The sequence below is a fragment of the Sander vitreus genome, chromosome 6 (genome assembly GCF_031162955.1).
Source record: "Sander vitreus isolate 19-12246 chromosome 6, sanVit1, whole genome shotgun sequence".
Taxonomy (NCBI): Eukaryota; Metazoa; Chordata; class Actinopteri; order Perciformes; family Percidae; genus Sander; species Sander vitreus.
The window spans coordinates 15,028,465-15,052,261 of NC_135860.1; the positions used below are offsets into that span (position 1 = coordinate 15,028,465).

Sequence of the window (23,797 nt, forward strand, 5' to 3'; positions counted from 1 at the left end):
AATATGTTAGAGAATGATGCAAAATATAATTTCACTCACATTATATTAATCATGTCCAGAACCAACAGACTGATGTACAAAAACCTGTACTTACAACTGTAAGATGTTTTGTCCAAGAGATGCATTTTGAGAGTTTCTACTGTAGAGGAGGGTCTCCAATGGGAGAGTTATGCTTTTGTTTATAGTTTCTTATTCTCTTTATTTCTAGAATGCCACTTAATTTGGTTGACCCCATTATGTTTCTGTTTGTATAGGAATGGGACATTTGGGAAGTTATTTGTTTTGGAATATACTGTATTATTTCTTTTTCTTTTCGATTTACAGGTACTGACTTTAAATTTCAAAATAAACAAAATGTCACAAAGTCACAATACTGAGTCCAATATTTCTAGATGCAATACATTAAATTTGACTGTTTTTAACCCAAAGAAAAATATTCAATATTCTTTAATCCAGATTTGTAGTCATGGCAGTGTGCAGAGAGCATTCATGATGGTAAATATTTTACAGAAAATATATCTGAATAGATATTTATAAAATTAAAATCCAAACAAATAAAAAAAAAATCATCATGAGGGTGTTCTGTTATGACTTCATGATCTCAGTATTTCTACAGTCCTGGTTATGGCCCTGATAAATAGAGGGACATAAATCATGCTCATTATGTTGGGGACCTCCTGCAACTCCTTGAACGACCCTTGAGGCACCTTGGACCCCACCTTGGGGACCACTAATGACCTGCTATTCCCTCGCCAGGCGGACCCGTGACAGACAGGTGGCGCTGGTTCACCTGCACTGATGGGTCAACCACTAGGGAGGAACAGAAGTTTGTTCTGAGCTGTGTTTTTACGCAGGCGCAGATCACACTGTTTGTCCAGTTTCGTTGGTTGACTTTTACCTGGGAGGTAGACTAGTTTCGGTTCGCCGGTGGGAATAAGCAACAACAATCACCGGTTCCGGTTTAGAGGTGAGAAGACTTTCCTCCCCCCCTCCCCGGCCCCGTGTGACTCCCACTGCGGAGCGTCGGACGGATTTCTCCGGGATTTTAGGGTCGGTGCGCAACAGCGAGCAAAGGAGGAGGCAGGTGCACGGGAGAGGACAGGACAGGAGAAGGAGGAGGGCGGCTTGTATTTCCGTGAGAGAGTCCTGTCGTTCACACAGGGTCGAATGACTGAAAATCAACTGGTTGGCGCCTCGGTGGTCGATCTGTGTTAGTTTCATTAGTATGCGGCTGAAGTCCCCCCGCTGCTGCCGACATCCAGCCTGAGGACTGATCGGCAGCCCTGAAGTCTCCTCCGTGCCTGTTAGGTGACTCCTCGCCCCAGGGAGGACGAGGAGGAGGCGACGGCAGAAGCAGGATCCCGGCTTTGTCGACTGTTGTGTGGAACAGTTTCCACAGACACAACACGGACCTCCTCACATTGTGGATCAAGAAGATGATGGGCTTTCTGCGCCGGACGTTTAGCCGCCGCTCCCGGAGCCGCTTCCAGATGAGAGAGAGGGACGAGCGGGACGGTAAAGGGGGAGGAGGAGCAGGAGGGGTGACCGGGAACCCCCTGCTCCTGGCCCATCAGCAGCAGGTCGTACACGTGCCCGCCGTCGTCAGCGGGGGAGCGTCGGTTCACATCCCGGCGGCCGGGACTGAGAGGAACACTATCACCTGCCGCGTCCTGCTGCTGGACGGCTCGGATGTCAACGTGGATTTGCCTGTAAGTGCGCTGAAGACTGTCCGGTGTGCTGTCAGCGGCTCCGTGTGTTTACACTGGCCGGCAGAGTGTGTAAACAGAGTAGCCTACATGGCGCAGGACTAAGTGTAGCCTAGGTCAGTGTGTGTGTGTGTGTGTGTGTGTGTGTGTGTGTGTGTGTGTGTGTGTGTTCAAAATATAAGGAAAAACTGCAACTTATAGGTTGATCTGAATAATTACAACTTCATTTTATTATATCAAATTAAGGCTCAAACAATAGCCTAGTCGATTAGATGATTAGTGGATTGACAGAACAATTAATCAACAGCAATTCTGATTATTTATTAACTGCTTTTCAAGCACAAATGTCAAAAACTCACTTCTGCATGAGCAACTTCAAGTTGCTTCAAAATGAGCAACTTGAAGACCTCATCTCTGAATCTGAGACTATTTTGTTTTCCCTGTTTTGGACATTTTTTGGGCTTAACAATTACAAACAGAGTAATCAATAATGTAAATCACTGGCAGTTGTATCCCAAGTTAAAATCCACAGATATGTGTCTATTTGAAGTTTGGCACAGATAAGTTACCAAAGTGTTACTGCCTGTACTAAAGTATCATAGTGGCCTATATGTGTGTGCCTCTTCCTGTACAATGAGAGGTGCAGTTCCAGATGGTGTTATGATCAGCCAGTTCATCACATTACATTACATCACATTAGCTACTTCCCCATTTCTGACTGCTGGGAAATCTAAAACTAAGATAGACCTGAAGCTGCCCCCTACTGTCTGCTCTTCTAAAGCATCTTCCTCTCACTTTCTTCTTCTCTCTCTCTCAGTCTGTGTCTGTATCTGATCTTCCTCAAGCAATCTCCGCTCTCCCCCTGACTCCCCTCCTTGTGCCACCTCCCCCTTAATGTTCTTTTACACTCCCACTGTGGCCTTCTCCCTTGCTCATCGTCTTACTCTTTCACACTGCCTCCTCATCCTCCTTTTTCTCCCTGTTCTTCATCCATCTCCCTCTATTCCCCGACTCCCTGATCTGATTTACCACTGTGGGGACTCTGTGCTACGAATGTGTGTGAGGGGTAGGTGGGATGATGAACGAGTGTGTGGGCATTCGTGCGTAAGTGGTTTCTCATAAGATGTTTTCATTTTGAAGGTTGCATGTGTCACAGAGGCTGCTGCATGCATGCGTCACCTCTGAAATGCTCGGACGGTGGGTTATCAGGGTAGCGAGTAATTCAGTCCAACAGGGAGATTACAGCAATGACAAAAACGCCACAGCTTCTGCCGAGGTGTTATAGCTCTATCAACAAAATGACACAGGGCTTGTCAAGCTGGCTGCTTAGTCACAGGTGTGTTGGAACAAGTTTATTCATGTCAGCTGAACAGAGCTGAAACTCGCCCATTGAAGCTTATTAGTGTGTCACTTCAGGCTGAATGCATACAAAACACAAAGTAGAACAGGAACAGTAAAATGTTCACTCCAGTGTGTGTGTGTGTGTGTGTGTGTGTGTGTGTGTGTGTGTGTGTGTGTGTGTGTGACATTGTTTTCACTGCATGTGCACCCATGTGATAGGGGCTATGATTTCAATCAGCCTCTCTAAAACTACATGCTGCAGAATGAGCAAGAGTGTGATTTATTTTTTTCTGTCCACAATCCCTTAATACCACTGATTTCTTCACACATTCATACACCCACCAGGAAGTTTAGACTGGTTATCAGGATCCAAAGTACATGGCTGTCATCTTTCTACACACCCACTGTGTATTATATGGGTCAGACTAGGGTTAGGGTGAGGCACATCTGCTCTTGAATTGTTCAGATGAAGTTTGGGACAAAATGTTGCCAGTTATGCTTAAGTGCAATGACTTGTGTTCTTCGTTGTGTGTGTTATTGACAAAGGCCTGAATAAGGACTTTTCCCTCAGGGGCTTGTCCTTCTCTCTCTGACCCGCACGCACACAAACAGCCACTTTCACATCCACTTTAAGTCATTTTGCTCCTGTTATGTTATGATCTTTCATGCCTAAATTACTGGGACATCCAGCAGCCACGTGAATAGTGAAACTCAAGTTTTAAGGCAAGAAAATCAGGTTACTACAGCAAAAGAGATACGAATAAACACACATGAAGCTCAGCAGAAAATATTTTACTCTTTGTTATTCTTTTGTAGAGTAAGTCCAAAGGCCAGGAACTTTTTGACCAGATCATGTATCACATAGATCTGGTCGAGACAGACTACTTTGGATTGCAGTACATGGACACAGAACAAGTCTCAGTGAGTAACAAGCTCTTACTTCTCTCACAGTAGACCACAAGCTGTTAGAACCCATTTTCACCTTCTTATTCTTTTCTCTCTTCTAGCACTGGCTGGATATGACCAAGCTTATAAAGAAACAGATTCGCGGTAAGTTCAACTCAGACTGTTTTTCTAATTAGGCCTACTTGTGTTGTTTGTGTGTGCAGGAAAATATGCAGTGAGCTGTATGTGCATTGTGGAAGCAGGTAAATGGGGAGCAGGTGGCATATTATCCAATGTTGACATGGTGATTAGCATGTACATTAGGAGTCATACCCTTGTTTGCTTTCCAGCTTGTATAAGAGGGATGAATGGTACAGGTTAGACAGATGTTGACCTACTTGCTCGCCGTCCCTTTTGTAGTTCAAGAGCAGAAAAAGAAAGTCTGATCGATGCTGAAGGGAAACGGGAAAGACATAATACAGTAGCTTACAAAGAAATATGGCTGAATACAATTTTTTTGCCTGTCTGACTTTGATGGATGAGAAAAAATGGGTAAAATGAATCATAAGAAAATTTGATTTGATAGAATAGAAATCAAATCAATAGATCAATAGAAATAATTTAGATTAATTACTACTACTACACACACACACACACACACACACACACACACACACACACACACACATACACACATACACACACACACACACACATACCATTTTTTTTTTACACTTTGCTCTCTCTTTATTGTTTTTAGATGGGCCTCCATACAGACTGTTCTTCAGAGTGAAATTTTATTCTTCGGAGCCAAATAACCTGCATGAGGAATTTACAAGGTAAAACGCTTACACACACACACACACACACACACACACACACACACACACACACACACACACACACACACACACACACACACGAACACACAGGGTTTTCTCAGAAGCCCAGTGCAGAGGTCCAAAGGGGACTTGCAGCTAATTACTTTGCTGCTGTGGGCAGGTTTAAATCAAGGCCAAACAGAGACTTGTTAAAACAAATGATGTGTTAGAGATGAGGAAAAGCCTGTGATACATCAATTGATTTATGTTTTTTTGATTTATGTTTTTTTTTTTTTTTACCCCAGGTATCTGTTCGTGTTGCAACTTCGACAAGATATTCTGTCTGGCAAGTAAGTTTCTTTGTCGCTGTTAATGCACACAAATGTAAAAATTACAGTATAATACACACAGAGACAGATACACATATACAGGTACCAACATTTTATATATTACAAGCATATCTTTAATAACATGGTTTTTTTTTTCCATTTAAATGAATAGTTTGACATTTTGGGAATCATGTAAGGATAAACAGAAGAATAATACTGTAATGTTAAGGGGTTAAAAGTTGATGAATGATGAAAAATGTGCAACTTTAAATTCCACAAATAAGCCTCTGTATCTGTAGGAAATGTTGACCTCATTATTGGAGTATATTGGAGTATTGATGGAAGGTATATATGCTTGAACTGCTGAGTAGAGTAAAAGGAAATAACCAAATTAGTTTAACACAATTTATGAAAAGTCTTGTGAACAGAAGAAACAATCTCCATATGTATAAACACACTCGTACACATAGGTCACCTACATTAGTTTGGGGGACTTCTGTACAGTGGAGTCTGCTTTCTTACAAACAAACACAAACCTGCATGCACAAACGCACACTCAGACAGCGTGTTGCCCCTCTCCCTCCTCCTGACTCTATCTGGGCCACAGATCCCCAGAGTCCCAGAGCTCTATTATAAAGCTCAAGATCAGGAACAGCAGAGGGCTGCTTATTTTAGGAAAAGGGTTGTTGCTCCTCTTCTCCTTGACACACACACACACACACACACACACACACACACACACACACACACACACACACACACACATACACACACACACACACACACACTCTGTAGGGCATTCAGAGGCTTTTATGTCTTACCAACACATGATAACATGAACACTATAAATGCACTCGCAATAAAAACAACTCATCACCAGTGTCTCTTTTCTCTGGTCAGATTGAAATGTCCGTATGATGTCTCAGTAGAGCTGGCGGCATATTGCTTACAAAGTAAGTAGACTTTTACATTGAGTTTTGACCTATCGGGAAGCATTCATTTCACTGTGATATGAAGAAAAAAAACGTGCAACATTTAATCCACTTACATATGTGATTATTTATTTATTGTCTAATTTATCAGCAGTTGTGAGCAGGGACTGGTTTCTTTCTCAGTGATGCGTTTATGATCCTTGTCATCTGAATATCAAACCCAGAGGACAACCAATAAGATAAGATGGAAAAGTACTTTGGTAAAAGTACAATATGAATTTGGGGGTTCCTTGCATTAAAAAGGTTTCCCTTTTGCAGCCTGACCTCAGATCTCAAATGTCAAAGTTTCCTTTAATACAAGGAAACAGTTTAAGTGTTTTAAGTGTTTTTAAATAAAATTAATGAAATACCCAGTCAAAGTTTTCTGTCATATACTGTGGAGCAGCGTGAACACGCAGGGATTTGCAGCTTTAAAGAGAGACTATGTAACCTTTGCTGAACAGGTGATAATTGCGGGATAATGGTAAATGGTAAAACATAGTGTAACAAGTAGATGTAGGAGTGCAGCATGCTGCTTCTCTCCTACATCTGTATTTCCTAATTTCTTGGTTTATGTGTCTTTACTTGGACTGTGTTTGTGTACATTCATATCCAGGTGAGATGGGAGACTGTGATCCTTTGGAGCACTCTCCTGTGCTGGTGTCTGAGTTTCGTTTCACTCCCAAACAGAGCGAGGACATGGAGGCAGACATCTTCAGCAGGTGGTTGGACCTCAGGTGAGTTTGAAGATTATCATGAATTCAGTGTCAGACTTGTTGTGAAAAATTCAGGACATGCAAACATTTCCACACACGCATGTGCACTAGTTGCCACAAACAGTTGCTGTGTCAAAGCAACTTATTGGAGGACGTCCAGTGAGCTGAGCAGGTTTATCTCCTCATTGGATGAAACAACTGGGGCAAAAAGCTGAGCACTGAGCAGGAAAGGAAGTCATTTTGCTGCTGCTTTTCAGCGCCAGAGTTTCTACTGATGAGGGCGTCTAAATTTCACTCTCCCTCCGTCCTCCCCTCCTGCGCCTCAGCCTCGTTCTAACTGGTTTGTATGAGGGATTAAGGGATTAATCCCTGGAGGGTCTTGATTGATTCTGGCCAGTATTTAACCCAGACCACGGTCTGATTTCTCCCATCTCAGATTAGATTACATACACAATATGCTGTGCTTCACCGAGCCGACTGAGCCACACAAGGGTGAACCCACACTGAGTTCACAGTCATTCTTCCACACAACACCAAGACTGAGTCAGGGAGGCAGCCGGAGGGTTACTCACTGAGTGTTTCCCTCAGAGCTAACACCAATTACCAGTAGAGATCATGCAGCAAATGGTGTTAATGATAGATGTCTTTTTCAGTGTCAGGTGTGAGGTGATGGACAAAGTGATATTTTTACTGTGAAAACTCAACATGGTGTCTTGTTTCAAATCATCAGGGGAAAGAGTCCGTCTCAAGCAGAGATTTCTTTTCTCAACAAATGCAAGTGGCTGGAACTTTACGGAGTAGATATGCACTTTGTCAAGGTATGTGACTGTATTTTACTATCACAAGTGTCACTACATTACAGGTGTGCTTGACAACTAAAGGTGTGTGTGTTTTGTTGAAACACACACACCAAAACACACACACCTTGTGTTTTGGTGTCTTTTTGCATCTTCAGGGCAGAGATGGAGGAGAATATGCACTAGGTCTCACTCCGACTGGCATTTTAGTATTTGAAGGCCCCAACAAAATCGGCCTCTTCTTTTGGTAAGTAAACATCTCTAGAGATGTGACTTAAGGACGATAACAGTATTTTGTCCACTTTCAAAAATATTTATTTTTTGTACATTTTATTTCAATGTCGTTTTACAGTGGGGAGAACAAGTATTTGATACACTGCCGATTTTGCAGGTTTTCCCACTTACAAAGCATGTAGAAGTCTGTAATTTTTATCATAGGTACTCTTCAACTGTGAGAGACGGAATCTAAAACAAAAATCCAGAAAATCACATTGTATGATTTTTAAGTAATTAATTTGCATTTTATTGCATGACATAAGTATTTGATACATCAGAAAAGCAGAACTTAATATTTGGTACAGAAACCTTTGTTTGCAATTACAGAGATCATATGTTTCCTGTAGTTCTTGACCAGGTTTGCACACACTGCAGCAGGGATTTTGGCCCACTCCTCCATACAGACCTTCTCCAGATCCTTCAGGTTTCGGGGCTGTCACTGGGCAATACGGACTTTCAGCTCCCTCCAAAGATTTTCTATTGGGTTCAGGTCTGGAGACTGGCTAGGCCACTCAAGGACCTTGAGATGCTTCTTACGGAGCCACTCCTTAGTTGCCCTGGCTGTGTGTTTCGGGTCGTTGTCATGCTGGAAGACCCAGCCACGACCCATCTTCAATGCTCTTACTGAGGGAAGGAGGTTGTTGGCCAAGATCTTGCGATACATAACCCCATCCATCCTCCCCTCAATACGGTGTAGTCGTCCTGTCCCCTTTGCAGAAAAGCATCCCCAAAGAATGATGTTTCCACCTCCATGCTTCACGGTTGGGATGGTGTTCTTGGGGTTGTAGTCATCCTTCTTCTTCCTCCAAACACGGCGAGTGGAGTTTAGACCAAAAAGCTCTATTTTTGTCTCATCAGACCACATGAACTTCTCCCATTCCTTCTCTGGATCATCCAGATGGTCATTGGCAAACTTCAGACGGGCCTGGACATGCGCTGGCTTGAGCAGGGGGACCTTGCGTGCGCTGCAGGATTTTAATCCATGACGGCGTAGTGTGTTACTAATGGTTTTCTTTGAGACTGTGGTCCCAGCTCTTTTCAGGTCATTGACCAAGTCCTGCGGTGTAGTTCTGGGCTGATCCCTCACCTTCCTCATGATCATTGATGCCCCACGAGGTGAGATCTTGCATGGAGCCCCAGACCGAGGGAGATTGACCGTCATCTTGAACTTCTTCCATTTTCTAATAATTGCACCAGTTGTTGCCTTCTCATCAAGCTGCTTGCCTATTGTTCTGTAGCCCATTCCAGCCTTGTGCAGGTCTACAATTTTATCCCTGATGTCCTTACACAGCTCTCTGGTCTTGGCCATTGTGGAGAGGTTGGAGTCTGTTTGATTGAGTGTGTGGACAGGTGTCTTTTATACAGGTAACGAGTTCAAACAGGTGCAGTTAATACAGGTAATGAGTGGAGAACAGAAGGGCTTCTTAAAGAAAACCTAACAGGTCTGTGAGAGCCAGAATTCTTACTGGTTGGTAGGTGATCAAAATAAATGCAAATTAATTATTTAAAAATCATACAATGTGATTTTCTGGATTTTTGTTTTAGATTCCGTCTCTCACAGTTGAAGTGTACCTATGATAAAAATTACAGACTTCTACATGCTTTGTAAGTAGGAAAACCTGCAAAATCGGCAGTGTATCAAATACTTGTTCTCCCCACTGTATATCGTGTTTCAAACGCCATATTTACAATTTTGGTGAGCAGTAAACATCAGAATCTTTTTATTAAAGCATTTGAAAATACTGTCACAGTAATGCATCATACTTTCTGGCTCCTGACTTTCAGGTACAATGCAGTAGTATTTATTGTTTAAATCAATAAGTTCAATATTTATCTGTAAGTCCGCACATCAACATAGCCATATATTTTCTTCTTCTTCTACTGTGTATAAATTTACTTAATATTGGTGTATTTGAAGACCTGTTGAAGGTGGACATGGTGGGTGGGGGGGTTCAAAATGTTTGGGAACCACTGCTCTAATCATCTCAACCTGCTTAAATAACACTCAGACCTAAGCTACTAATCTAGAGTCTTTGGTTTTGTTGTCTGTATGTGTGTCTTGGTGTGTTACTCAGGCCCAAAATCACTCGGCTGGACTTTAAAAAGAGTCGACTCACGTTGGTCGTGGTGGAGGATGACGATCAGGTTTGTATCCTGGTCACAAACACACACCCTGCATGCAAACAAGCATAGACACACACACACACACATACACACACACACACGGCGGCTAACCGTATTTGTTTGTTTTCTGACTGTGCAGGGTCGGGAGCAGGAGCACACGTTTATGTTCCAGCTGGACTGCTCCAAGACATGTAAACACCTGTGGAAGTGCGCCGTGGAGAGCCACGCCTTCTTCCGGCTACGCCAACCAACCACGGGCAAGGCCAGCCGCAGCGACTTCACACGACTCGGGTCGCGCTTCAGATTCAGGTAGAGCTCAGAGACGTCTCACACCTCTCTTCATTCTCATGAAGTGTATTATTGACTGCTGAAACTGCACCGAAGAAAGATAATATAAGTACAAACCCGGTTGTGGGGGCCAGCAAAAAAGGGAATGAAATAGTCTGTCACATAAAACAGAGCCTTTGTATTTATGGTTACAGTGTATCTATGGTTACATGGACCTGTTCCTATGGCAACTGAGATATTCCCTTCATATTGTTTGTTTTCTTCTGAATATTATCAGAGATGGTCAAGCTAATCTCACACTTGAAGGCTACTTCCTGTCATTTGTTGGAGCAACTGATCAAAACATTGTGAAGTATGTTTTATATTGGAGTCAATGAATTAAAAACTCAAGTTACAGGTGGTGGAAGTAAAACAGGAACACCTGTACAGTGTACAGTGCTCCGTGTAATAACTTACCTGGAGCTTTTTGTTATTAGCCAGTTTATGGGTAGTTTTCATGATAGTAATGAATGAGCAATTGAGTGAAATTAGGAACATTTTAAGAGCAAAGGAGTAAGAAATGTCAAGTCGATTAAACTAAAACATATTATGCAAAAATCATGTGAATTCCTTCAAATGAATTAATCCAATGCTGGTTTTGTGTTAATATCCTACTTTAGTTTTTATTTTGATACATTTTATATAGTTTTACTTCACCTCAGCTTTCTTAATTAAACCTCTCAAACTTAGGAATAGCTTAAATGTGATGCCTATTAAACACTTTTAGTAGCAGTTTTCTTGATAGTGGTAAAATAACAATGTTTTTTTTATCCTTAAAGTAAGAATTAACGAATTCTAAACAAATAAACTGAAGTCGGGCTGCAGTGTGGTCACTGTATAGCAACAACTTTTCTACTATGTGTTTGTCTCAGTGGTAAGACAGAGTATCAGGCCACTCATGGAGGCAGACTGAGGAGAGCTAGCACATTTGAGAGAAGGCCGAGCAAGAGATACCCCTCCCGCACACAGTCACTGGGCAAAGGTGAGTCTTATCAGCACAAACGTTGAAGACTAACAGCACCTGTTTAGTCCTGTACGTGCCTGCACGTGTTATCATAAAGGTTACATACTGTTTTAATTCATTGTATTTCAGAGAAAAGGAAAATCTGCAGCCTGTAACACTGTCAGCCTTCCAAAGGCCTTATTCTAAAAATGTCTAAAATGAAATACTAATTCAACAGGTAAACTTAAAACAGCTCGATGCTCCTTATTCTTAAGCCAGGTTGTTACAATTAAGTGTCTCCTTTCTTCTTTGTCAAAAACACCTGCAGCACTCCTCCATACTTCCCATCTTCTGTGAGCGACAGTAGCTTCACAAGCCTCTAATCTATCATACATTAATGATCAGCTGCAGACTGCAAACTGTATTTACTACCACACACCTTTTGTGTATTGGATTTGGAGTATTCATTCAGCCTTGCAATACAAAAACAAATTAATATGTAAGTGTTGGTAACAGCTGAGCATCAAGGTAACAACATGTATTCAAAGAGTCTGGACTGAAAAACAGACTCATGTTAGATAAAAGTTCAGATAAAAAAAAAGATTAAGTGACAAGCAGTCATATTTCCTGCTGCTCTATACGTTTCTTCTCTAATTTACATCATGTCTCTCTCTGTCAGCTGCCATTTCCCCAGCCAAGCCATCACATATCAGGTAAAATACACAGAAACACCCACAAATCTACATGATACACACATGCACAGTCATATTACTGTACTTGTAACATTTATTAAATTCATTCCTTATCCTCTAACCTTGACCTTAATCCACATAACGGCCTGGATAATCTTAACACCAACACTATAAATGGCCCTTTGTAAAAGAAAGTAAAATGGTCACTTTGTAGGTTTTTCCACACCTTTTGAGGATACTATGCTTGTTCAAAACACTGAAACAAACACACAAAGAAATTAATTAAATTATTCAGTTGGTCTGTTAATGTTCTATCAGTGATTATTGTCTTTATTTTCCAGCTCTCACGCCAGCCCTGATCCTAGCCTACATCCAGTGAGTGACCTCAGATAACCTACTCTCACACACACACACACTCACACACACACACACACACACACACACACACACACACACACACACACACACACACACACACACACACACACACACACACACACACACACAGACACACACAGGCAGCAGTCACTGATCTGGCTTCGCTCTAGTGACAACATTTAATTTCAATCCGATCTTTTTAATTCTTCAATCCTTCTCCTCTCTAGTACCAGCACAACATTCCTATTGGCCACGAGCCCTGGCACCCGCCCCACCCGGCTCTCACGCCTCCAGTTTACCTGCAGCCTTCCGGACACACACCATCACACAGGTAAGACAACCAACCACAGAGGACACAGAGAGCAGCTGGCTTTAAAGATACTTGAGGATGTTGTTGTTGATGATGCGAGTCAGTCTTAATCAGAAATTGACAAGAGGGCAAGTTTCCATTTTTTACACAAAGCCACTCATCTCACGTTCCACATTATCTGTTTTTCATCACACTTCATGTTACTCATAAACCTCACGTCTGCGTTTGTCTTGTCGACCTCCTTGTGTGTGTGTGTGTGTGTGTGTGTGTGTGTGTGTGTGCGCGCGCATGCGTGCGTGCGTGTGATCCTCCATCTCCGTCATGTTCAGGCCTTCTGTCGAGTCTGCGAGTCCCATGTTCAGTCATCCTCCCATCCCTGAGCGAACCAGCGGCACCTTCCCAGGATTCATCAGTGTGGTTTACAGGGATAAGGTCATGACCGCACTTTGACCTCGGTTTGAACTGGGAATCTGTTTCCAACACAGACTCTTAACACTGAGAATTACACAGACTGGTGTCCCAGAGAGAAGCTCGATTGATAGACTCAATGGAAAAAAGTTGTCTCCATTCTCCTCATCACCTCTGTCATCATCCATTAATCACAACCCCTCATGTGTTTCATTAAAAATCCCAAAAATGTTCAGAGGGAGAGACTTAAGGTGAAAGGGACAGGTGTTCTGAAACAACAGAAAGTTAGTTATTTTAGTTTGGCCTGCTTACCACACAGTTAACAGTTGCATCAACAGCAGTGGCTGTGACACACAGCTGATGAAGGCAAAAAACTGATCACCCTTTGTAAAAGATTGCTACAATATGGGTAAAAAATCATAACTCAGTCAAATCTGAACAAACAGACGATATGATATATGAGATATGATTAGATTCAGTGTGAGTTACACTTTCTAATGATATCCGTATCTCAGCAAAACATCCATAAATCCACCTAGAAATCCTAGAAAAAAGATGCACCTTATAACTTAAGAAATTGCCTGAGAATCATCACGTTTTTAAGTTTTCTTCAGTGTCAAAGTAATACAATGATGTATGTATAGCCATGGGTACATCGCAAACAGGAACTGCTGATAGCTAATTCAGTATACATTAAATGGTGCCAGTTTGTCAAAATGTTAACAAATTGTAGATAACTTACTGACTCAATGGTAACATTATACCTTCTGTTTACAACTCCCCCACCCCCCATAATTATGGGAACTGTTCCAAAAATTACAGCATGATTATCCTTCCATAGTCAGAGAAATATTAACAATGAAAGTGACAAAAGCCATTGATACTAACTTTTGTCACGTTGCACTATTCGTAAATATATATCTTTTTTTAACATTACTAAGGCTCAGAATGTCTCATCAACATTGTTCTTATATTCCTCAAGCACAACACTTTCCTCTACCCATTCATAAACAGACAACAATATACATCACGAGAACACAAATAAAATAAAGATAGGACTAGGTTTAATAGCTTTGTGCCTTGATTTGTGGACATTTTCATGTAGTCATGGTTGGTGTTTAAATCCGTCAATATGTTAACTGCAAGATCATAACTTTGCCTTGAAGATTGCATTTATCCTTATGCCTTAGCAATCTTATGACCGCTAATTTATCCAAATCACTTTAATTTGAGTGAGAGAAAGTGAATGAGGTCATTTGTGGCAGGGTCGAGTTAAGCACATACTGTATGCTGGTTTAGGGATTAAGCTGCTTGAATGTATAGTTAGTTATAGGTCAGTGTGAAACAGAAGCATTGATGTAGTGTTGTGCTTTCAAAGAGATGTTTTTGAATAAACTTTACATTGTTACAGCAGGTTATGGATTTGCCGAATCAACCGTTTAAAATGTGGCAAATGTTTTGCAGTTATAGTGTGTTGACTTTTACTCTGTAGCATTTACCCAAATCATGTGATGCCTTTAGGGATGTTCCCATATTGCTTTTCAAATAAACAAATGTTTATAATTGCAAAAATGCCAAAATGTCTGTCCTTCATTGTTTTATAATTTAAGCGCATTGTACCAGTCATATACTGTATTTGTCCATATCTATAGTGGTGTTTGTTGATGAATATTATTTAAAACCTTAAGTCATGGAATGATTATACGTAAGATAAGAGAATAGTGAATTATTTAAAATATAAAAGTTTGTAGAAATGAAGAAAAAAAATTGTTTTGATTGCACGTGTCATCTTTAGTTTCCCTCTAAGTGGTCCTGCTTCAGACCATCAGTTCAGCGTCGAAGAGAACGAGACTTCGTATTCTGGCAAGATCCACCACCATCACCGTCGCCACACACACAGCCAGGACACGCTCTGCCACACACACAACAAGAACAGTGAGTACTCTCAGCCTAAGGGAGAGCTGTCCAATCTGTGATATGTCTAGACTGTACACTGATGCTCTTTTCATGCTCATCGCTGTATGTTGGTCCGCATCCTGTGTTTTTTATTTAGAGTCAGCTCATCCGAATCGCACAAACCATACTTTCCCCCTTGAGGATAGATTTGGTACTTAAAAGGCTGTAACTTTGGAAGATACCCATTTGCTTTGTATAAATCAGACTGCTAAAGCCTCTTAATTAGCTTCAGATAAACATTGGAATACATTTTTGCACAGTAATTTATACTTTTTATTGATCCTCAGTAGGGAAATTACAATTTACACTCTGTTAGAAATCACTACACACGGGCCTGAAATACACATTCATGCACAAATGAGAGAGATGTCGGAGTGAGTGGGCTGCCAGTGCTGGTCCAGCATGCTCAAGAGCACTTTGGCAGGAGGTGAATTGGCATCTCTCCAGCTACCAATCCACACTCTGTACTTTGGTCCATACGGGTACTTGAACTGCGACCCTCCGGTTCTCAACCCAACTCCCTACAGACTGAGCTACTGCCACCCCATGCAGGTGCATTAAGAAGGGATCTCTTATGAATTGAAGATGAATGATTACAAAAACGCTTTCATTGTTCATATGGGCAGCTGACTGTCATTTTAAGACATTATTAAAAATTGTGAACCTATCCTTTAACCACAGCAGTATCTAGCCATGCAAATAGTTTTGGTTTTGAAATATTCACTGCTTGGACGTCACCACGACATTGGAGATTAACGTAATTTAATGTTTCGTTCCAGAAATAATGTCAGTTTTAAGACTCGATGTAAAAAAGCTCTGTTTATTATCCAGAATAATAATGAAAATGTTTCTGAATAAAAATGTTGCTGTTGAGTTTTTCAAAGCTTGTTTTGTTTGACGCTTTGAGCACCACAAACCTATTGTCATTCACCACCGTTGTACTGATGTGGCGGATCTGGCTTGATACCAATAGGGTTCAATGGAAAAAAGAAATTGTGATTTGGGTGAACTTCCCCTTTTAAAAACATTTTCTTGTGTTTGTGTTTTCTTTCTTTCTTTACAATTTGGATTTGTTCTGTTTATGTACAAAAGTGTCTATAAAAATGAGCCACTGTGGATGTAAATCAGTATAGTTACTTATATATATAAAAAGTATTCCATAAACAACCAAACAAGCCTGTTAATGCTAAAGAACCAAAGGTGTCCATAAAATAGCACGTCTATACAAAAACACATGTAGCCCATAGTGTGTTTTTAATTAAACTTTGTGTGCATTAGAACGCCGAGCTCCTCACTGCCCTGCAGATGAGTTGGACATCTCTCAGTCTCTGCTCAAAGCTCTGGAGTCAGACAGTGATTCCCCCCCCTGGCCTTCACTGCACATCAACATGGACAACAAGGTCAGACACATTTCCCACACACTGTTGCCCCATTCTGCTCACAATTAGAACTCAAGTTTCTTCACCTCTCTCCCTGTTCCTCTGCCAGGGAGAGGAGAAGCAGCTGTCTGAAAAGTCTCTGCACCCTCCTGCCTCCCCAGCGATGCTCCCTGATCAACTTAAGTGTAACATCCTCAAGGCCCAGATGGAGGCAGCCTTCAGGGTGAGTACCAAAGCAGACTTCCACCTAACCATCTAAGCCTTGTGTACTGTGCAGTGTAACTAACAGTGGTGTCCTTTTCTCTTCCACAATGAAGAAGGAAGCTCCGACAACGCCTAGAGGGAAGAACTCAACTGAGACCCTCAATGACAGGCCGGTGCCCTCATCCTGTCTTTATATGCTTACATGTGTTTCTGCACATGTGTATTTGAGACTAACTCCATATGATGATGACTCTGGTCCTCAGGTATCAAAGCTCGTCCCAAGACTCCGCTGCATCCAGTCTGACTGCAGACAAGACACCACATCGACCAGACCGCAACCCAACGCCGGAGATACTGCAGCCCAAAGCCGACACAAGCACCAACCGCAGAAAACGACTGGTCAGACAGTTCAGCTTGTAAGTACACATCTCTTCCTAGCTAGCACTTGAGCTTTCACAAAGTATGTGTATTCAGATCAACTTTTATTTATCGCTCGTACAGTAACCATGAAGATGAAGATAATCTCCCAGAAGCACTTGCAGCCATCTCCTCCCAGAGTATAGCAAAGTCAGGATCTACCAGCTCATTGGACAAACAGATACAGCCGTCCATATACCCACAGGTAACACACACACACACACACACACACACACACACACACACACACACACACACACACACACACACACACACTGCTGATTTAGAGAAGGTCATCCATGCTTTTATCTCCTCCAGACTTGATTATTGCAATGCTCTGCATTCTGACATTAGTAAGAGAAACATTCATAGACTGCATCTTAATCAAAATGCTGCCACCACGCTTTTAACTAGCACTAAGAGGAGTGACCACATCACACCAATCCTTGCTGTCCTTCACTGGTTACCAGTAAGTTTAGAATTGATTTCAAGATTTTACGGCCTGGTTTTGAAAATACAATATACGCTATACAAATTAAGTTTTTATTATTGTTATTATTATTACTAAGAATGCATGTTTGTTGAATGCACTTAACTCCACTTATGGAGGGGTTAATTCAGCCTCCCAGCATTATTTACAAATATACAAATATTACAAACGTAAGTAAACAGGAATGTCTCTCTCTGTGTGTGTGTGTGTGTGTGTGTGTGTGTGTGCGCGTGCGTGCGTGCGTACATTGATGTGTATTCCAGGTGGATAATATGCCAGCACTGGAGCTGGGTAGTCCGTACTTTCCCTCTCCTTCGCCTTCTCCCCATCTCTCCCCTTCTTACTACCATAGCTCCATTCCTCGCCTGGCCCCTTACCTTGCTGCTCATAACGACAGGTAACACACCTCAAGTCTCCATGTTTTCTGGGACACGTTTGTACTTGCTTAAACTTTCCTCCTTTACAACATTACAAAGATGCTTGTTATGATTCCCCGCAGCCCCAGATGACATATTAGTATCTTATGTTATGTCCAAAACCTAAAAATACATTTTCTCTCCCATCTACTATGTCACTGTTCAATAAAGGACAAATGCCAGAATATATATAATAATAATACAATCAATAATAATAATAAATTAATTTGTGATATCACATAAATGAGACAAAATCAGAGAAAATAATGTAGGGTGGGTGATAACAGCAGATAAACAAGTCCTGCTAAAAGCCAACTAGCTTAGCAGTGTAGCAGTAGCGGCCATTTCTGCAGCCTCTGACTCTAGTGGGATTCATGTGATTAGACGTGGCTAAAGTAGCTTTAAACCACATATTTATATGTATTTAATTTAAAAAAATATATATATTTAACTAGCTCATTAGTTCAAATGGACAAGAAAGCTAAGAGAAGAAACAAGGACATTTTGATTGTTTTCCCTATACACTTTAAATTGCCCAAACATAAAGTGCAGTATACAAGTGTTTTTTTAAAGGTTTTATTTAAGGTCTGTGACAATGATTAAAAACCAGTCTAAAAAGGCATACAAGTAAGGTTCTTCATCACTATGTCTGTAGTTACTTCTCTCTGCCTTTGTAATGCAGAGTTGTCTTACCCTGTTAATATTATTTGTATCGTCTTTATTGTCATAAAAATATTTGTATGCTTTCCTTTTGGCCATATCATACATATCTCTTGTGAAAAAGGGATTATTTTTTGGGGCATTTTAGGCCTTTAATTCCACAGGACAGATAACGACATGAAAGGGGAAGAGAGAAGTGGAATGACATGCAGCAAAGGGCCATCCATCCATCCATCCATCTTCATCCGCTTATCCGGGGTCGGGTCGCGGGGGTAGCAGCTCCAGCAGGGGACCCCAAACTTCCCTTTCCCGGGCCACATTAACCAGCTCCGACTGGGGGATCCCGAGGCGTTCCCAGGCCAGGTTAGAGATATTATCCCTCCACCTAGTCCTGGGTCTCCCCCGAGGCCTCCTCCCAGCTGGACGTGCCTGGAACACCTCCCTAGGGAGGCGCCCAGGGGGCATCCTTACCAGATGCCCGAACCACCTCAACTGGCTCCTTTCGACGCAAAAGAGCAGCGGCTCTACTCCGAGCTCCTCACGGATAACTGAGCTTCTCACCCTATCTCTAAGGGAGACGCCAGCTACCCTCCTGAGGAAACCCATTTCGGCCGCTTGTACCCTGGATCTTGTTCTTTCGGTCATGACCCAGCCTTCATGACCATAGGTGAGGGTAGGAACAAAAACTGACCGGTAGATTGAGAGCTTTGCCTTCTGGCTCAGCTCTCTCCTTTCCAGCACCTTGGAGTAGACTTTACCGGGGAGGCTGAGAAGTGTGATACCCCTGTAATTGGCACACACCCTCTGGTCCCCCTTTTTAAAAAGGGGAACCACCACCCCGGTCTGCCACTCCTTAGGCACCGTCCCAGACTTCCACGCAATGTTGAAGAGGCGTGTCAACCAAGACAACCCCTCCACACCCAGAGCTTTAAGCATTTCTGGACGGATCTCATCAATTCCTGGGGCTTTGCCACTGTGGAGTTGTTTAACTACCTCAGCAACCTCCACCAGGGAAATTGATGCCAATCCCCCCTCATCCTCCAGCTCTGCCTCTACCATAGAGGGCGTATTAGTCGGATTTAGGAGTTCCTCAAAGTGCTCCTTCCACCGCCCTATTACCTCCTCAGTTGAGGTCAACAGCGTCCCATCCTTACTGTACACAGCTTGGATGGTTCCCCGTCCCCCCTCCTGAGATGGCGAACGGTTTTCCAGAAGTACCTTGGTGCCAACCGAAAGTCCTTCTCCATGTCTTCTCCGAACTTCTCCCACACACGCTGCTTTGCCTCTTTCACGGCAGAGGCTGCAGCCCTTCGAGGCCCTTCGGTACCTTGCAACTGCCTCCCGGAGTCGTCTGGGATAACATATCCTGGAAAGACTCCTTCTTCAGTCGGACGGCTTCCCTGACCACCGGTGTCCACCACGGTGTTCGTGGGTTACCGCCCCTTCAGGCACCCAAGACCCTAAGACCACAGCTCCTCACCGCAGCTTCAGCAATGGAAACTTTGAACATTGTCCACTCGGGTTCAATGCCCCCAGCCTCCACAGGGATGCACGAAAAGCTCCGCGGAGGTGTGAGTTGAAAGTCTGTCGGACAGGGGCCTCCTCCAGACGTTCCCAATTTACCCGCACTACCCGTTTGGGCTTACCAGGTCTGTCCAGAGTCTTCCCCACCCCTGACCCAACTCACCACCAGATGGTGATCGGTTGACAGCTCCGCCCCTCTCTTCACCCGAGTGTCCAAAACATATGGCCTCAGATCAGATGAAACGATTATAAAATCGATCATTGACCTTTGGCCTAGGGTGCTCTGGTACCAAGTACACTTATGAGCATCCTATGTTCGAACATGGTGTTCGTTATAGACAATCCCATGACTAGCACAGAAGTCAACAACAAACAACCACTCTGGTTTAGATCAGGGAGGCCGTTCCTCCCAATCACGCCTCTCCATGTGTCTCCATCATTACCCACGTGCGCGTTGAAGTCCCCCCAGCAGAACTATGGAGTCCCTGACTGGAGCCCCATGCAGGACTCCACTCAAGGCCTCCAAGAAGGCCGAATACTCTGAACTCTTGTTTGGTGCATATGCACAAACAACAGTCAGGAGTTTTTTCCCCCCACAACCCGCGAGGCGTAGGGAGGCGACCCTCTCGTCCACCGGGTTAAACTCCAACGTAGCGGCGCTCAGCCGGGGTGCTTGTGAGTATCCCCACACCCGCCCGAGCGCCTCACACCCTGGGCAACTCCGGAGAAGAAAAGAGTCCAACCCCTATCCAGGAGTATGGTTCCAGAACCAAGACTGTGCGTAGAGTAAGCCCCACCAGATCTAACCGGTAGCGCTCCACCTCCCGCACAAGTTCCGGCTCCTTCCCCCACAGAGAGGTGACATTCCACGTCCCCCAGAGCCAGCCTCTGCTGCCCGGGTCTGGTCCGTCGAGGCCCCTGACCTTCACTGCCACCCATGTGGCAGCGCACCCGACTCCCAGCGGTTCCTCCCACAGGTGGTGGGCCCATGGGATGGAGGGATGTCCGCCACGTAGCTTTTTCGGGCTGTGCCCGACCGGGCTCCGTGGCAAACCCGGCCACCAGACGCTCACTGACGAGCCCTCCATCTGGGCCTGGCTCCAGACGGGGGCCCCGGGCTTCCTCCGGGCAGGGTCACTTCATCCCTTCCTCGATTTTTCATAGGATTTTTGAACCATTCTTTGTCTGGCCCCTCACCTGAGACCACTTTGCCTTGGGAGACCCTACCAGGAGCACAAAGCTCCAGACAACACAGCCCTCAGGTTCATAGGGACACACAAACCTCTCCACCACGATAAGGTGATGGTTCCCGGAGAAGACGGGCCACAGGTCGGAGTCAAACCCGCGGCCGCTGCATCGAGGAGTAATTCTCTATAAATGTGCGCCTGCTCTACCAACTGAGCTAACCCGGCCACATGAAAAAAAAGGGATTTTAATCTCAATGAGACTTTTATCTGGTTACATAAAGGAAAAATGAAATGAAAAACTTAAAAAAAAAATTTAACTTCTTACAACATGAGGTTTATATCTTTCTGTGTTTGTAGCGGAGAGGAAATGAGGTTGGACAGAGAGAAGATACTAAGAGCCCTCCTGATGACAGAGCTCTGAGACCTTGACCCTTGACCCCTGTGACAAAGTGGGAACAGAGGACCCAAAGTCATTGGCTGCAATCAACATTTGTATATTTGCATTACTACATTCAGCAGTTATAAATATATATTTGCATAAAGGAAATTGTTATATTTGCTTAATTGTTATTTTAGGAGGACGGTTCTTTATATTCAAACTGAAACTGTAAAACACACACACACACACACACACACACACACACACACACACACACACTAAGACACATTAAGACACAATGCAGCTTCTCCTCTATACAACACAACATGCATTGTGACATGAGCGTTATAGAGGATGTTAAACCTGATGTCAACAGCAGGTTTCAGTATACATCATGTTGACTGATCGATACAAATCCTCCATAAATGAAAGTGCCGTTACTATAGCTACAACATACTTAGCAATGTTGAGTCCTCTGAAGAATCGAGCAATGTCTTGGTCAGAAGACTGCCATGGCAACCCTCTGGCTCTGATCACTGTGTTGTCACACACTTTCTCCATCTTACTGCTACACACACACACACACACACACACACACACACACACATACACACACACACACACACACACACACACACACACACACACACACACACACACACACACACACACACACACACACACACACACACAAACATTACAGAGCAGCTACAGATGTGACTGGTGCTGCCTGCATGATAAATGTTACATGATGAAATATTTATCTGATTTGCTTTGGGGTTATGTTTACCTGTCATGTCATCAACACATAAACACTGTGTCCCTCCTTGTTGATGCCTAAACTGAATTTCAGACAGCGACTGTTGAAGCGTTGATATCTACATGTCAATTCACTTTCAAGTCAGTTTTTTCAAAATGTGAACAGACATTGTAATTAATATGCTGGTAACAGAGCAGGCAATTGTAAATATATGTATATATATACATCCATTTTTGAGATGCCAAAACATTTGCTGCATTTGAGTTTTAAGAAACTCTGCACAGAGAAGATGTTAAGACTGGATTGTACTGCGAGACTGTGTAGCTGCAGTCTTAGTCTACCCACTAGAAGGAGACAAATTGATCCTTTGTTACAGGTTGTCATGAGGAACAGATCGTGGATCACTTTGCTATTTTTTTACATTGCAGTTTTCCTCACAGGTCAAAATGCAAAACAGATCTCAGAAGTCATTATCTATTGTAGCATAACCCTGCTTATAACTTGATTTCAGCCCTTGTTTTATCACAACCACATCTGAGGCAACTGATTATCTGCTGCTGTATTGTATGTGATTGTGTTATTCCTGCCCATGGTTGGATCTTAATAAAGGCCACATCATCAGTTTGACAACTCTGTAGCAGCATCTTTGGTCTCTGCACTGACATGGGAATGTGGATCAGCCTCACCCTGCGTGCCTGTGTGGTAAGAGTGTATGCAGGCCTCACCCACCCTGTGACGGAATGTTGTTATAAAAGATATTACTCCTTTATCTGCCTCTACACACCTATCGAGTACAATACAGTGAGTCAGCCTGTATTTTTACCTCTGTTCTGTCCCTCAGAGAACCTCAGTTAGATAATCTTCAAGGCAAGGTGCAGCGCAGAAGCTCTGGTATGAATTGAGGAAAGTGCCGCACATGTATCTGCCAGAGTTATTGTGGACCTGGACACAATTATGTGGGTGAACCAATAAACAAGACTTTTAAAGAGTAGCCAATCATATCCTGCTTTATGTAATGTTTGACCATCCCCCGGGATATTACTTCTGTATTTACTTTGATCTGAAACATCCTCCTCTCTAATTTTTCCACTCAACTCTAATTTCAAAATGTTAATGGAACAACATTTTTTTACATAGCCCTAATTGCCAATTAGGAGTGAAATAAGCAATTGCCAGAATTATGGTAAACATAACATATGGTGCAGCCTGTTTATAGAGCATACAAGCTGCCTCTTAAACCAAGAGCCAGTAAATTAACATTTATTAACACTGGCAGTGAATAATTGAGCGGAACTCAGGTGGCAGCTATGGGGCTGCTGAGGGGCTTCAGAACTAATATTTTCACATCATCACATTACAGATTAAGTTGTGTTTAACACCACACATTACATTACATTGCAT

General features: G+C 42.9%; 1 protein-coding gene across 1 annotated transcript; it reads left to right on the forward strand.

Moving 5' to 3' along the window:
- The first annotated feature begins 848 nt into the window (after window positions 1-848).
- epb41l4b (erythrocyte membrane protein band 4.1 like 4B) lies at window positions 849-23,012 on the forward strand. Its single transcript, XM_078252984.1, has 23 exons — window positions 849-1,709; window positions 3,864-3,968; window positions 4,055-4,097; window positions 4,693-4,771; window positions 5,059-5,103; window positions 5,983-6,035; window positions 6,670-6,790; window positions 7,500-7,587; window positions 7,725-7,813; window positions 9,918-9,987; window positions 10,106-10,275; window positions 11,166-11,275; window positions 11,916-11,949; window positions 12,270-12,303; window positions 12,534-12,637; window positions 14,820-14,959; window positions 16,259-16,380; window positions 16,469-16,582; window positions 16,677-16,732; window positions 16,827-16,979; window positions 17,065-17,185; window positions 17,734-17,867; window positions 21,615-23,012. The coding sequence occupies exons 1-23, from the start codon at window positions 1,437-1,439 to the stop codon at window positions 21,676-21,678; spliced, it is 2,322 nt and encodes a 773-aa protein (XP_078109110.1). The 5' UTR covers window positions 849-1,436; the 3' UTR covers window positions 21,679-23,012.
- Window positions 23,013-23,797: the final 785 nt, after the last annotated feature.

Coding starts and splice junctions, on each gene's coding strand:
- epb41l4b (XM_078252984.1), top strand. CDS start 1,437: ATGATGGGCTTTCTGCGCCGGACGTTTAGCCGCCGCTCCCGGAGCCGC. Junction 4,772..5,058: donor CTGCATGAGGAATTTACAAG/GTAAAACGCTTA, acceptor TTTTTACCCCAG/GTATCTGTTCGTGTTGCAAC. Junction 10,276..11,165: donor GGGTCGCGCTTCAGATTCAG/GTAGAGCTCAGA, acceptor TGTTTGTCTCAG/TGGTAAGACAGAGTATCAGG.